At 45.9% G+C, this 16,327-nt stretch overlaps 1 protein-coding gene across 1 annotated transcript in view; it reads right to left on the bottom strand.

Annotated features, from left to right (window-relative positions):
• The window catches only part of ccdc88ab (coiled-coil domain containing 88Ab), a 114,527-nt gene that overhangs the window by 2,037 nt on the left and 96,163 nt on the right, over positions 1–16,327 (bottom strand). Inside the window, exons 24-34 of the mRNA XM_056608878.1 lie at positions 10,850–10,993; positions 9,442–9,628; positions 8,886–9,031; positions 8,456–8,548; positions 7,654–7,865; positions 5,357–5,434; positions 2,728–2,961; positions 2,598–2,645; positions 1,782–1,832; positions 1,190–1,449; positions 1–935 (exon numbers count right to left, since the gene is read on the bottom strand). The exon at positions 1–935 is cut by the window's left edge and continues 2,037 nt beyond it. Coding sequence (XP_056464853.1) covers positions 84–935; positions 1,190–1,449; positions 1,782–1,832; positions 2,598–2,645; positions 2,728–2,961; positions 5,357–5,434; positions 7,654–7,865; positions 8,456–8,548; positions 8,886–9,031; positions 9,442–9,628; positions 10,850–10,993 — 2,305 coding nt within the window. The 3' untranslated portion in view covers positions 1–83. The remainder of the gene's footprint in view (positions 936–1,189; positions 1,450–1,781; positions 1,833–2,597; positions 2,646–2,727; positions 2,962–5,356; positions 5,435–7,653; positions 7,866–8,455; positions 8,549–8,885; positions 9,032–9,441; positions 9,629–10,849; positions 10,994–16,327) is intronic.

Genomic DNA, 16,327 nt, shown 5'->3' with positions numbered 1-16,327 from the left:
AGCACCATTGCAAACAAATGAGAAACTAAATCAATACATGCATTAAGAAAAGTCCTTTCCTGATTTGATAGTTTTGGTTTCCCTCACACACACCCATACTCATACCACAGGGACTTGTCCTCGGCACTAAGGGCCGGGTCGGGATCAATCACGTGATCGGGACCGACTCCCTCGTCATAATCTTCCCTTGATTGGCTGTGGGCAACCTGAGGCTGGGTGGGGTCGCCGGGGGGGTTGGGACGGGGCGGGGGTCCACTGATATTACTCACTAGGCTGGGGTTGAGGGACAGGAACGGAAGGCTCTTGTCCTGACTAAAGATGGAGTCCCTAAAGACGGACTCCACAGTGAAGGAGGGGCCCAGAAAGGCCTCCAGGGTGGTGAGGTCGGGCTCTTCAGGGTTCCGAGAGCAGGGCAGGCTCAGTGACTTGGGCAGGAGAGGGAGGGGCGGGGGGCCGTTGAGGAGGGGATACTCACTGGGGGGAAGCTGGGGCCGCATCCCGGCTGGGGGCAGGCCGGCGGGGGGCAGGCCAACGTCCACCGACACGGGCTGCCGGCTGTCCTTTGAGAGCATGTCGTGGATGCTGGTGCGGCGCGTGCTGCCCTCCGCCGTGCTGATGACACTGCTGGCCCGCGGCAGCGCGGCTGGTGGCGGCGCGTCCAGGCTGTCTGAGATGGAGGCGGTGCGGCCCTGCGCAGCCAGGACGGGCCGGGGCGCCGCTGTGCCCCTCACGCGGGTGCTCTCCGTCTTGCGCAACGTGGGACGTCCCGGCGCCTGCCCCCCCGACCGGAGCGGGCGCTCCGACGCCTTGCTGCTGGCCGAGCGCAGGATACCCCGTGTCTTGGTGGCGGCGGGGGGGCGCTCCGTCGAGCCAGGGGTCTCCGAGGAGGTGGAGAGGCGGGCGGAGTCCTTGGTCAGGTTCTCCTGGCTGCCCGACTACAGGCAGGAGACAACTAATCAATGCTAGCTTTAATACAAACATCGGCGTACGGTTCACCTCAGCATGATACAACATCACATATATATATACCAGCCCCAGACCAAGATCACCATGGTTCTATTCAATCCCTCCCTCATGTCATCTGCTGTGTTGATAACAGCAGGGGGCCCATCCCAGTTCAACCTCCTCTGCTCCGCACATGGAAGAGACACCCAACCCTCCCCATGACACACCGTGCATTTGGCCTCACCTCGGCAGGTTCAATGCCCTCGTTCAAGAACTGCTGCAGGGAGAGGACGTCGTGGGTGAGGGTATTGCGGGCGGGGCCCTGGGCAGGGCTAATGGGATCCAGGGCCCGGCACGGCTGCAAGGGGCTCTGGTGGGAGGTGCGGGCGGGGTGTTGCTGGGTGGGGCTGCTGCCGCTGCTTGACCACACCTCCTGGTCCAGACTCAGGCTGAACTCCCCGCTGCTCTCGCTGTGCGGGCGGCTCAGGCAACCGTTCAGCGCGCCTGGCAGGGGACAGTTGGGGTTTATCGTGTAAGCAGAATTAAGGATATTAAATCAATTAAAAGCAATATCATCAGGAATCAAGGGAGAGAGTGAGAGAAAGACAGAGACAAAGAGAGAGAGAGACAGAAATAAATCATAAGTAGTAGGGCAGTAGGGGAAGAGGAGGTGAGCCTAGCTTTCCCCTTTAGAAGGACACAAGTTGGGAGTTATTGTTACTATTACTACTGGTGGTCCTGTTGCTATGGAGACTGGTGGGTCTGGAAGCTGGACACACAAACACGTACACATACATGAACAAAGGACCAAACAAAAGAGGAGCACAGCAACACACCGGGAAGACCTGTTCGGTCCACAGCCTGTTTGAGAGTGAGCCCTGGTCCCGCTGGGCCACAGATGGAGCGTGATGGGAGAGGAACGTGGCAGCAGGCCACGGGGAAGCCAGCACCAACATGGTCCGTTAGAAACAGACAAAAGGACAATCTGACCACCTGAGGAGGCACTGCTAACAACACACACCGCTAACACAGACACATCGCTAACAAGAAACCAGCTAACAGACCCCACTAACAACAGATAAACCGCTAACCACAGACACCGCTAACATCTGACACCGCTAACATCCGACAACGCTAACAACCGAGATATCTAACAACAGACACCGCTACCAGACACCGCTAACAACAGACACTGCTAACAACAGACACTGCTAAAAACAGACACATCCCAAATGACGGACACAACTAACAACATACACACCGCCTATCATCAGATACAGCTAACCACAGACACACCGCTAACAACAGACACAGCAAGCAACAGAAACATCGCTAACAACAGACACAGCTAACAGACACACAGCTAACGACAGACACCACTAACAACACACACCGCTAACAAGAGCGATAGAGACAGAGAGACAAGCAGGCAGACAGGTTTAAGAACAGTGAAGGGAATCAAAAAGGAGAGTGATTCAGGCTAAATGCTTGAGAAAACCTGAAGCTGTCCAAAGATCAGCCTCAGAGCAGGTGAGGACATTGACCCATGGAGACCTAATCCTTCCTACTCCTTACAGAAACAAATTGCATCTTCTTATATTCGATCCCGTTATCCGCTTGTTTAAGGAAAATTGTCAGACAAAAACTCTTACCTCTCGCTTCATCTGTGGCACCCAGCATGTCCTCAGTGGAGGCCATGTCTGGACAGACAGAGAGACAGACAGAAGGACTGTTATAATGAGACAGGAGACTGCTGAGAGGTCCATTCAGGTTGTTACTGACCTGTGGCCCGTAGCCGCTGCTTGACTCTGCCGTTGATGGGCAGGCTCAGCGTTGCGCAGTCGATGGCGTCGGTGGAGAAAGCCAACTCCTTCATGCGCTGCCGTCCACGCCCGTTAGCGGAGGGCGTGTCGGCATCCCCTGCGTGCTCCGGGCCCTCCAGGTACTCACTGCTACAAGTCCACTGGCTCCCGGGCCCCCCGGCCACCGCCATGGTCTGCAGCAGGTCGTTCATGGCTGCGGACCAACAGAACCAGCGTTACATCGTTCCAGCGTTACGTCGTCAGCCGACTGCTCCGCCTGCTCTCAGGTCACTGAGCCACCGGGATAATGACGGCTTGACTGCTGTCATCATGCTCACCAGACGCCACTATCATTGATATAATGTGTTCTTTGTGACACAGGGGTGATTTTAGGTTCTGACTTTTGGTTGGGCTCAGCCCCAAGGAAGCCACAGAGGGGTATGAAGAATTAAAAAGGGCGGAGGTTGAATTGGAATATCTTATAGGTGATTTCCTGCATTCTATTGCATTTTACGGGCCTGTTGGAGATCCTATATTTATTCTGGTAAATAAAAAAAAAGGGCTAGCTTCGCCACTATTGTGACGTTCATATTAAGACAGATTTGCTCTGTAATGAATAGGTCAGTTAAGAGGTTTAAGTTAGCTAAAGTCACCATGAAGGCTGACTAAAGTACAACATAAACCATAGACCTGACAACACACTTAGAAAGAGACTTACAATAGAACAAAGAAACAAAAGAAAAGAGAAACAAAGAGAAACCCGAAGAGATCATGAGATAAAGGAAGAAAGAAAGCTCTAATTTCTAGGAGTGAGTGAGACGGCGGCGATCGGTGATGCCAAGGGCGTGAACAATCAGTCATGCCTGCACAGCTTCAGTTAAAAGATGGCTATGAATTTCTGGCAAATAACTGAGTTATACATTAACTAAATATGATTATTTAATATTATTCAGCAGCTATTGTCTAGAACACCCGACTCTGAGGGACTAAAGGATGAACTTATTGTCAACATAACTACACTAGTCTCGTAATGTGGATGGTCTACACATTCTTAACTGGACTATACAGTCAATTATAGACTGACCCTTTATGTAACCTTTATGTTACCAAGGCCCCATAGGCAGGGCCCCGTACGCAGGGCCCGTACACAAGTCAAACTCTAAATCAAACAAATCTATCAGTTTCTTTGCCATTTGCTATCTCAGTTATGAAAAATGCATCCTTCAACAAAATCATGGCTCCTCATCGAGGAGGGCTAGCTTGGAAGCTAGCACGGCGGCAGCGGCCTGTCTTACACATGGATCGCCGGTAGACGGCATTGGCCTTGTTCTCCTGGTGGTGAGAACCACTGATCTATTGGAGCTTACTAGAGAAACCCCTGATCTATTGGTGTGTTTGAGATGCATCGTCAGCACCCTCACAAGTTGAAAAGTGGGAAATCTCCCAACTTTCTTAATACATTTCAACGAGGCATACCCCCTTTTGGTCTGTCCCACTCGGGATCTGAGGGGTCCACAAAGTTCAGCAAGGATAACCGTACAGCTTAATAAACACAGGTGGCTGCGCCCATAATGAGATGTATTTTCTTTATATTTGTGCTACATTGGTCGTTTTAATGTCAATTTTAAATGCTCTTACACACTTGATAACATTGCTGCTATAATCCGGTCTCAAATTGATGCATTGCCCAGTTTTTCTGTGCTTTGCTACTCCTGCAGGTGGTGTACGATCCAACTCAAACCATATAGCAAAGACTCAGACCTTACTAGAGGAACCACTGATCTATAGTAATCTCCTCTGCCTACCCCACTCACTATCCCTAGCCCCTAGCCCCATCAACTTTTTTGTTTTTCTTGTTTATCTATTTTTGTTCCCCTATGTAAAGCGCTTTGAGTACGTGAAAAGCGCTATATAAATTGAATCTATTATTATTATTATTATAGTAGGGACCAGACCGGACCTGGAAGAGGCGGTGGAGGTGCTACATGCTTGTAGTCGATGAGGTGTTGTCCCCCAAAAACACGCTCAGTATGTAAAACGCTCTGAGTGGGGTCTGGTTGGGGTCTCTTGGTGTTGGGTCCACATTCTCCCCCTCTACTAAAACGATTTTTATAAATTAAAGTGAACCCTAGTAAAATGGGTATTGGTGTGTAGAAAGGATGCGTGTCACTTTTTGGTTTGTGACAGGGAGCCTGCGGCTGAGGGAAGGGGGAGGCAGCAGACACGGTGAGCACGAGGAAAGGTCATGGATATGACTACATGGACACTCAAGTACAATTAAAGTAGAGCAGACACCTTTTGAAGTCCACTTCCAAATCATAAATGACGCCATCTTCAATATTTCATTCATGTTTGTAGAATGGAAACTAGTCTCACGGTACACTTGTAAGACATCTTATGTTCTGCATGTTCTATATATTATCAGGTATAAAGTAGTATGGTTCACCACTTCTTTATCTTTAAGTTATTGTGTGTAAAAATATACTACTGAACATCAATGACCAGTCCTTTGAAAGTGTTCTTTAATTAGTTTCCTCAATATTTGAGAGGAGGAGAAGGAAGAGGAGGGCTAGCTTGGAAGCTAGCAGGGCGGCAGCGGCGTGTCTTACACATGGAGCGCCGGTAGACAGCCTTGGCCTTGTCTTTGTCCTTGGAGCGGTTCCTCATGAAAGGCAACCTTTTCAAAGCTGTAGGTGCGCAGCAAGTGAGAGAGCGAGAGAGAGTGTGTTATGGGTTTGACAGAAAAGATGAGTGCCGAAGAAGATGAAAGAAGAGGGGTCAGAACAGAAGGAGGTGGTTAACGTTGCAGAGAGAGCTACAGTTGAGGGGGGACCCCCTGCATGCAACTGGACTTACAAACAACAAACGGCACTTTATGTATACAGCTAAAACATAATTTAGAGAACCTATGGATACACAGGAAAGATGGAGGAACACACCCTGATCCACATGAGGAGGTGACTGGTTGAAGTGCTTTTCAATATTTCAGTCTTCAACAAAACTAGGCATGGAGAATACTATCTGCCATTCAAGATTAACCCACGGACGCAAAAGCCTAATAATGATTAAGGGCTATAGCTTACATAGTGAAGTACAATGAAAACAACCAGCAAGTAGCTCATATTTTCAAGCTATTTGCACACAATGCATACGCAAACCAACCATGCATCCCATGGCTGCACAGTGACGAGCTGCATGCCAGACACTGATGGCAATGAATGTTGCTTTCATGGAAACACTAGCATACTCCAAACATCTACATACCACAAGGCAGACATATTAAAGGGTGCAATCAGGGACATTTAACATTGCAGAAGACCAACATGCCTCTATACCAGACATAGTTTTGGGGTGAATTACAGGATGTAAGCCAGTGGGCATTTGTATATCTGGTTTGAACCATGATACTTGCTTGGTAATTTCATTGCACCTTTTAATACCTTTAATACCTTTTAAGTATGGAGCTATGCTGATGGGAGATGGTTACTAGGTTTCTTACAGAGCAGCTGCACCTATCAACAGGTTATCCTGAGAGTTCAACTCATGCTCCATTGACCCACTGAAAATGCTTCTGCATGATTAATATCTGTATTATGCAATACAGCTTGAGATTATGAACTGTAATACAGGACTCACTTTTAGATTTCCCACTTTGAATGGCCCTGACAGATTTAATTTCCAAAACAATGTTTGAGGTTCTTGGGGTCAGAGTTCAACCATGGGGTTGTGGGCAGCTAAACTGTGACCTCTAGCCTGAGCAGGAACAGACAGATGAACTCACGAAGACATGCCCCAAATGTCTGGGAATATGAGTCACCTCCCCCGCCCTCCCTCCCCGCTTCATACCATTAGTCGCACCCTGCCCCAGCCCTTGGGTCTGGCCCTGATGACCTCTCCTCCCTTCTGCCAGGAGAGAGGAGTGAGGCGAGGGTTGAGGAAGCAAGAGGAGCAGTTAGGGGGAGGAGCTCATGTCAATCACAGCCACACAAAGAAAATAAACAAATGCAGTGTTTAAGTCAACCACAAGCATAGCTGTGCTGCACATAAAGAACAGGGAGCCTTGTTGTGTTCACCTTCGCCACTAACATGCGTTTCAGCAAGAACAGCTTAAATTAAAGACTAAAGAACACATTGTTTTGATTTGACACACTACTGGAGACCTTTTGAGCACAGTGGAATGAACTGTAGGGGTCACAACACAGAAAACTTCAAAGATGCAGAAAATAGCTTCAAAAGGGGGACAAAAATATATTTTTGTCATATTAGTCTCATGACAACATATTTAAATCATCCCTCACCTCACAACGCCCCTTCTCCTCCCTTGCTCTCCTAAGAGCACCCATTTTATGCACTTGTATGTTGTTCTTCCTGGGGCTTTAAATCAGTACTTAGCATCATGTAGTGTCTTATCCTAGCTATCTCTGTAGTATACAGGGATAACCTAGCGATTAGTGCTTAGCACTCGTCTCTATGAACATCTTTACTGTACAGACAGAGATGTTTTACTATTATCTGACAAATTAACTTATTGTAAGTCCCTTTGGATAAAAGTGTCTGCGAAATGCCCTAGATGTTAACTTCCCCTGTTAACTGTGATATCTTTGGTCCTTACTATGTTGTATTGAAGTAATTTGCCCTAAAAATACTGAATCTAAATAATAGCATCTGGTGGAAAAGGTTTTCCCCTTTAGGATAAGGAATTAATGTCCAGTTACAACAAGGACCAATACTGAGCCACTTTACGGAGGTGTGGCTCATAACACTACTTCTGCTTCTACTGCTTCATTGTCAACGTGTCACATCTGCACTAGTCTGGTCTACGCCCGGCACCCTGGGATATCATTTGCCTGACGCCTCCTCTGTTTCTGGTAGCAGTTGGGTCGTGTCCCTGCTCGGCGCTACGTACTGCTGCTGCGGTGATGCAGGGCCGGGGCCAGCGTGTCGTCCAGGGAGTTGGAGCCCGAGCCGATGGACGAGCTGTCCTGGCTGTCGGGCGGCAGGAAGCCGTCGGGGCCGTACTCGGAGCGCGAAGGCGTCAGGGCCAGTGTGCGCATTCGCTCGCGCTGGCTCTTGGGCTTGATCAGCTTGCGCATCTTCAGAGTGATCCAGTTGCCACGCCTACTGGGAGAGGACAGAGTTTTCAGTATCTCCGCTGATACAGAGTACATTGTTTACAGACCATATCTAAACACTGGACAAAGCTAGAGTGCTTAGAAAGAGAGGCCTGAATGATCTGCGAGGTACAGAGAGGTCCTGCAGGATCACTGATCTCCTCAGTAAATTACAGAACAACAATGATTTTTCAGCAAGTAAATGTGAACAGACAAATAAATACATCTTGCAGCTGATTTGTACGTTGATGGGAGGATTGGACCTAAGGATTTACAGCTCTACTCCCAAGCCCCAAACAACCGTTCCTGTCCATGACGATGAGAAACCAGTCAGCGTTTTAAACCATCGCAGCAAAAAGCTCTGCAGTCATAAATATTTGATGCAGCATCCGGCTCCAGGCTGCTTGCTCCAGGCTGCTGTCTCCAGTCCGCTGGCTCCAGTCCGCTGGCTCTCTTCGTCAGGGGCCGCACCACAGGGGCCCACTTAACAAACATCTTATGGGGACGCTCAGGCTCAGAAGAGATGTCTTCGGGGGCTACCTCAGCGTGTTGGAGGGGTTTGCGTTGGCCCCTGTTCATAGCGTTGCAGTCTGTTACCTGCGGGGGGGCGAGGGGTCGTAGAACTTGTACTGATCCATGATCTTCTCCTCCAGCTTCTCCTTCTGCCTCCTCAGCTCGTTTAGCTTATCTCTGTTAGAAGGAAGTATGAGAGCGTTGGATTGGGTGCTAGTAGGATTGTTTCTAATCCTACCCGAATTATTAAGAATACATTTCCTCAAAGAAAAAAACCATTTCTGTGTATATTTGTCAACATCCTTAATGTTTTATATTCTGTATCATACCTGGATTGATTTTATGTGTACCTAGTGATCTCCTGTCCTGCCCTTTGTGTTTGACAGTGTTTCCCATTGGGGAATCAGTTCTCAAGTATTATCTTTTCTAAACCTTGTGCTTCCATTTCACTAGACTGGTGAGTTTGCAGGGAGACTGCCTCCACTATGCAATATAATCAGATATCAATAGTTACATGTACTGTCTCTGCTCCACGTGGAAGAGGTCTTTGCTCTCCATGGTCTGCTCCAGCAGGGTGCGGTTCTGCAGCATCAGGGTGTGGATCTGGTCCAAGAGGTGGCGGTTCTCCTCTTCCAGGTTGTCCTTCAGCTGGCCCAATAACTGGCCCACCAAAACATGAATGAATACACAACATCTATACACCAGACACACCAGCTTCAAACCCTGGTGAGCACAGAGAGGGTGAAGCTCAAGAGCATCTCATAATTAGAGTCTGCAATCGAGAGGACAGCTCTCTCAGAAATTGGCATTCACAGGAAACGTTTCAGGACTAGTAGGCACCCAGAAAACTACCGGCTAGACAGCAGCGACCTTCGAAAGAGACAACCACAAATAGAAGAAGCCTGCGGCAAAGACATTCAGAACCAACGTCTGATGGGGAAGAAGAGGAGACGGGAAGAATAGAGGACAGAATAGGAAAGGAGAAGACAAGGAGAGGAGAGAAGGAGAGAAGGAGAGAAGGAGAGGAGAGAAGGGAAAAGCAGCAAGAGGTAAGGGGTGAGAAGCCTCACCTCACACTGGTTTGTGAGTTTGGTGGAGCTGATGTCCAGCTGCTGATGTTGCTCCCTGAGCCTGGAGAACTCTGCCTCCAGGCGGGCGTGCTCCAGCTTGCTGCTGTTCAGCTGGCTCTTGGTGCTCTTGTGGTCCATTGTGAGCGTCTCGTTCTCCCTGAACAGCTGGCGATACGTCGTGTTCAGCCTGCAGAGGGGAAAAATCGCAAGAGAGTAGCCTTTATTTGATCCACTACAATTATATTCTGGGTCAATCAGAAACAGGGATTGAAGACACACATTTTTTTGGGCTGTTCGTGGTGTTTGATGAGCTTTTTATTATTTTCTATGCTAGCAAAATTTCTAAGCTAGCAAAAAACACAAAATGTTTTGTTTTTTAAGTATTATAAAAAACAGAATTTAAAGGATTTGGCCGGTATGGTAATTTGGAAATTGTCTATGTCGAGGTATAAATTAGAGATGATTTCTTTAACTCATCTCCTCTCGCAGTGTATTCACTTTCCGAAAATGAGCATCTCTCATAGCTGTATCTGGGTTCTGTCCAACTCAGGTACGGACATACAAACTGCCCTGGCTAATTAGTTGTCTTCAATAGAGACGAGAGACGAGGAGCGCAGTAACAACTGAGCGTGAAGACAGGGGCTGCATGATAGGCAGCGGGGAGATTCTGAATGCAGAGCAAGATTTCATAGGCCACGAGGAAATTGTTGGAGGGTATGTTCTTTTACTGCATTTGAATTCACCACTGCTCATGCTCAGAGGTTAGGTAACAGCAAGTCCTGCAGTCAGAGTTCTTGAATGTGTAATGCCATGGTTATGAGTGGTGGGGAGTGCAGATCTAAATGTGGAGGTTTTATTGCTCCGCCGGTTGCATCCGAGTGAAACTGAGTGAATGTCAATGTCAAGGAGTGAAGGTCAATGTCACATTCAAATTTGTTTAAATCCGCAACGTCCTACACTTACCAACGACTTATTGAAATGCTGCTCTGCTGCAGACCGTGAGTATGTGCAATGGTTTGTAATCACATACTCAAAAACCTGTGAATGAGTTTGTTTGCCCTCACCTGGGTTGAACCAAACAATGAGACAGCTATTGGAGCTGCTAAACAATCATTGGGGATATAGTGGATCTCAATGATGGCCAACTGCCCAATTTCCGAAAAAATGTCTTAGCGCAAGAGCAGGGGAGTTGAACCAGCATCTACAACTCAACATAAACTCAAATCATCACAGACCGGCCAAATCCTTCAAGATACTACAAATAATAGCATGTATCATTGTTCTTTTGTATTGTCACAAGAAACCTCATTCAAGAAGTCATTATACATCAATCTATGGTATTGATGAGTTTAACAAGCAAAACTGATTCCTCCCTTCCTTAGTGGGGGTTGGACTGAAGGCAGGTTACCTGTCGTTCTCCTCCTTGAGGAGTTTGAACTGGCTGGCCATGTCCTGGTGGGACTGGTTCTCCGACGCCATCTTCTCCTGCTTCTCCTTCAGAGTCTTCTCCAGCTCCTCCAGCTCCCCCTTACGCTGCATATACTGCTTATACCTGCACACACACACACACACACACACACACACACACACACACACACACACACACACACACACACACACACACACACACACACACACACACACACACACACACACACACACACACACACATTACCACTATCCATAGTGGTAACAAGAAGGCAAAAGCCGATATCAAATGACGTCAGATATCAAATGCTAAGTTAGGAAATGCTAGCAGTTCATATTGTATTTCAAACGGTTAATTATTTTTGTAAGTCAATTGGGGGGTCTTGGCATTTATCGTAGTTTGAAGCCCGAAGCAAATGCCTGTTTGCACATAATTATATTTACGATCTTGACGTCCAAAATAGACTTCAGTCCTATAGGAAAAGTGTGAAAGAATACAGCGCTGGTACAGTCCTGGGGTCTCATTTATAACCGTTGCGTACGCACAAAACGGGGCTGAAATTGGCTTACGTGACTTTCCACGGCAAGGTTGTGATTCATAAAAAACCAACTTGACGGGAAAATGTACGCAGCCCTAAGCAAACTCTGACCCATGCGTACGCATGGTGGTGAACTGAAGTCAGACCGAAGAATTGTAGAGTGAGAAGAACGATTATGTTTGATCATCGCCCTTCATAAATTAAATTTCAACCCGTATCATGCGTTAAATCCTAATCAGAATAATTTAAATCAACTGCGTTATTTCTCAGTTATAACTCCAGAAACATCTCCTTAGAACGAAACAAAACGAAACAAAACAAAATATTTATATCCCGCCCATATGCAACAATAGACTTACTATAAAATAGACAGAATATTGCCCATGTCAGGGCGGCTCTACACTCCTAACTTTAACAAAAACATATGGTAGAAGCAAATAGCACTCCATGGAAGACAGATAAACTGTTTCAAGTAGGAAACATGAAAGTACGCCTACAGATGTTCAAAAATATTTTTTTTCAATTGGCCCTTGAAAATGCTGATATTATCAATCTTTCTCAATCTAGATGGAAGTGAGTTCCAGGCTTCTGGTGCATAGTTACTGAAGCGCCTGTTTGTTGTTTTCAGCTTGGAAATCTTTGGTAGCTTCATCTGAACGACATCAGCCGGACGAAGTCTTGACTCCCTCAAGGTCGGATCATTACTACTCATTGTGACAAGCTCCTGGAGATACACTGGGGCAACCCCATTCACTACTTTAAAGCAGAGAATACATACTTTGAAAAATATCCGTTGTTCAATTGGGAGGATGTGAGCCTTCTTGTAGTAAGGAGTGAGGTCAACGTTCATATCTGTGATGTCATAGATGAAACGTACACCTGTGTTCAACGCTGATTTGAGTTTCCTAAGCCTTGTCTTCGTGAGATTCATGTACAGAGCGTTACAGTAATCATGCTTAGAGATGATTAGCTGCTTGATCAGCATGAGTTTCACCTTCTCATCAAGGTACCGTCTGATGGTTCAGAGGTTTGTCATATCCCAGCTGCACTTCTGCTTGACATTGTTGACTTGTCTCTCCATGTTCAGTGATGCATCCAAGAGAACACCCAGGCTTTTCCAGCTGTCTCCTTTACAGATAGTTGGTGTGATGGTAGTGTTACCAAACTGTATCTTTACTTCAAGGTTGTGTTTCTTGAGAACAAGCGGCTTACCCATCACGAGCAGCTCCGCCTTGCTTTCATTGAGTTTCATGAAGTTCTCAATCATCCAGCTTTTTATCTCTGACAGACAGTTGTTGATCCTTGCTGTAATATCACAGAGTTCAGTAGGTCTCATTGGGTGGAATGATATATACAACTGGGAATCATCCGCATAGAGTTGTATACTGAGACCGTATTTCTCTGCTATCTTCTGTAACTGTTTTATGTATAGAATGAACAGGATGGGTCCTAGAAGTGAGCCTTGGGGAACTCCAAATAGTAGACACAGCAAAATAGAATAGAATATAAATAAAATAAAAATCTCTATATTTAATCACGTCACTCCATACTTTCCACTGACGGCGCGACTGCATGGAATAAAGCATCTGTCCAACATGTGTCAATAACATAATATTTTTATGTGACACTGTGAAGACATAATCAAATGTCAATTAAATCCCAAGTGTGGAAAACCAAGCCACACTCCTCATCACAATCGTTGTCCGTTACTCTTGATGCTTTTCATGACAAATCAGGCATTCAAAAGGGGTTATGTTCAAGAACATTTTACGTGGGTGATAACAAACTAGAGCCCGACCGAAATAGAATTTTTAAGGCCGATACCGATACGAATATTTTGTGATTTTAAATCCGATATGCCGATATATATATATATTAAAAAAAAATCCAGAAACGCGCAACAAAACAAACACATTTCCTTAACATTGGTTATTTGTAGTTATCCTTTAAATCCTTTTCACTCTCAGCTAACACGTAACAACAGCAAAACTGGACATGGTAGTCATGAATTAAGTCATGCTTATCGTCTTTAGAGAATTGATGGGGATGTTCTTTGAATTGTTATTCAAGCAATGTATGTCTCGTGACAGTTGCCAACTTACCATGAACACACTTGCACACATGAACAACACCGATGATCTCCGTCATTCACTCTGCCTAACTCTGGCTGCATCAGCGGGTTTGGGGCGTTAGAGCGTCCTCTGTTGGACAATTATTATTTTTTTTTTATATTCATTTATCGGCCATTATAAATGCCGATACCGAATAGTTTGAAAAATGCCTAATATCGGCCAATAATATCGGCCTGCCGATATATCGGTCGGGCTCTAAAACTGATTATCCAAGGTGTTCTCGGTCAGTCTTATTACCGTAACCCTATAAATGCAGAGGTGAGCGCCGTGATAATGCTAAACCATATGTCACTTCTGGCGGACCATGCAAATGGCAGGATTCGGAGGGAGAGGGTATTTAGGGACCATAACGATTTATTGGTAGGCTACATAAAAATATGTAACTTTATGTATTTTTTAATTCTGGGACTGTGCGCTCCGTGCTACTGACAGAGTTCACTGCTGCAGCAACATGTTGCCACTCACTCTGCTTTTTGTTGTTGGCGATCCCAATCCCGTGACCGCCGAACAAAACTACCTTTCGGGCCTTCATCTCACCCACAAGTGTCTCCACTTCAACTCTTCAATTTCGCTTTTTTGCTTTTCTCAGTACTTCTGTCATTGTTTCCGACAAGACATAATACTTGCATCTGAGTCCGTTTTATATGCAGATCGAATTCATGAGGTCATTTGCATTGACCATTTATGGTTAAAAAGGGGCGTGTACAGGGCGGAACGTGAAGCTGATTCAGCTGCGCACACTTGTAGGCACTCTGTGATTTATAAAGCAAAGATTGCGTACGGTGTGCGTACGCAGGGTTTTATAAATCGGAATATTTTTTGGCGCACACAAAACTTGGCTTCTGGCAGTACGCACATTTTTAGTAACGATCCTACGCAGTTTTATAAATGAGACCCCTGCTCCTTGAGCTTTACTCCATTAAAACAATATGGTGCTTATTCTTTTGTGGGTTGCGCTACAAGAACAAAGCGGTGCTTGTGCTCGCTGTGCTTCAGGCTAGTTTTGTGCTTCTTTTTTTTAATTTTTTTTATTGGGTTTTTTCTTTTTATAGACACAACAAAAACACCCACAAGGAACAGTTGTCTCGTCATGAGTACACAATGCAAATTTTAACAATGAAAATAAGCATAGATTATACAAATATCAAAATGTCAAACTTATAACACAAAATAAATAGTTAAAAGAAAGTAATGAGAGAGAGAGAAAAAAAAAAGAAAAGAGGGGGGCAGGGGGATTAGTCTTGGGGCAGGGCTGATAATGAGTTAAAGTAAGATATAAAATAATTCAATTTTTTTGTAAATTTAGTGGAGCAGCCTTTAACCGACAAGGTTATCTTTTCTAATCTAATAAAGAACATAACGTCCTTGAGCCAGACCGATATGGATGGGGGATTGGGAGACTTCCACATTAGTAAGATTCGGCGTCGTGCCAGAAGGGAAGTGAAGGCTAGCACCTCCGATTGCAAAGAGCCAACACGGAGCCGTTCTGTTGGGGTCCCAAATATAGCAATCAAGGGGTCTATCCTTATTTGAACCCCAAGAACCCCCGACAAAATCACAAAAAAGTCAGTCCAAAATGTAAGTAATCTGGGACAGTAAAAAAACATATGACTAAAATTACATGAGGAGGCATGGCATCGGTCACATTGGTCCAAAACATTTGGATATATTTTAGACAGTCTAGCTTTGGTGAAATGGACTCTATTGCCGCTTTTCCACCGCACATGTAGCTCGACTCGACACGACACGACTCGACACGACTCGACACGGTAGCAGCGCGGGTGCTTTTCCACCGCAAATAGTACCTCCGGGACGTGGGCGGGGTCGTCTGCGCGAAAGGGCCGTGACGTATTTTTGTACGCGACGCAAACAACACCTACGTAACCCACACATGGACAGAACCCACATTACAACAATGGAGAACATCGATGCGATGGTATTCGTGTTCGTATTATTAGCTGGCATGTTGAAGAAGTGGAATATGTTGGCTGCGGCGCTACTATGGCTGTTCTATCGTTACCAGCATGGTTGCCATGTCGCTGTCGTGACTTCGTCACACTCTCTGGCCAATCAGTGGCCGGCCGTCTGCCGACGTCACCTTTTAGCATCGGCTCAGCCGCTTGGAACCTAGAGCGAGGCGGTACTAGAAAAAGCAGCCACTTGAGGTACTAGATCGCGGTGGAAACGCAAAAAAGGCGAGCTGAGTCGAGTCGAGTCGAGTCGTGTCGAGCTGGTACCATGCAGTGGAAAAGCGGCATATGTAACACTTTAAACTGAATAAACTGCAGCCTGGCACAAGGAGAAGATGAGCGTATACTATGCACAGCTTTATCCCACCATTGATCTGTCAGATTTATCCCAAGTTCACTCTCCCAAGCACTTTTGCTTTTGACAGCTGAATCATTTTCCAGAGGCATGAGTTTGTCATAAATCTTAGATATTAGTGATTTCTGTTGGGGTTTTAAGGAAAAAAGGTCTTCCCATGGCTGGTTAATAGAGAGCAAAGGATAACATGAAAAAAGAGAAGAGGCACAATGCCTAATTTGAAAGTACATAAATAAATGGGATGTGGGTAAATTAAAATCTTTAGACAGGTCTGAGAAAGTAGCAAAAGTGCCGTCTTTATAAAGGTCTCTAAAAACTTTAATGCCTCGGTTTTGCCATAAAATGTATGAGATATTCCCAACAGATGGGGGAAATAGATGATTGTTCACTATGGGCATCAGAGTGGATGCAGAAGAAAACTTAAAATGGCGCCTAAATTGGAACCAAATCCTCAGTGTAGAT

Source organism: Gadus chalcogrammus, chromosome 15, assembly GCF_026213295.1.
Source record: "Gadus chalcogrammus isolate NIFS_2021 chromosome 15, NIFS_Gcha_1.0, whole genome shotgun sequence".
Taxonomy (NCBI): Eukaryota; Metazoa; Chordata; class Actinopteri; order Gadiformes; family Gadidae; genus Gadus; species Gadus chalcogrammus.
Note: the sequence above shows the minus strand (reverse complement) of the source record. Positions and strands in the feature narration are given on the sequence as shown.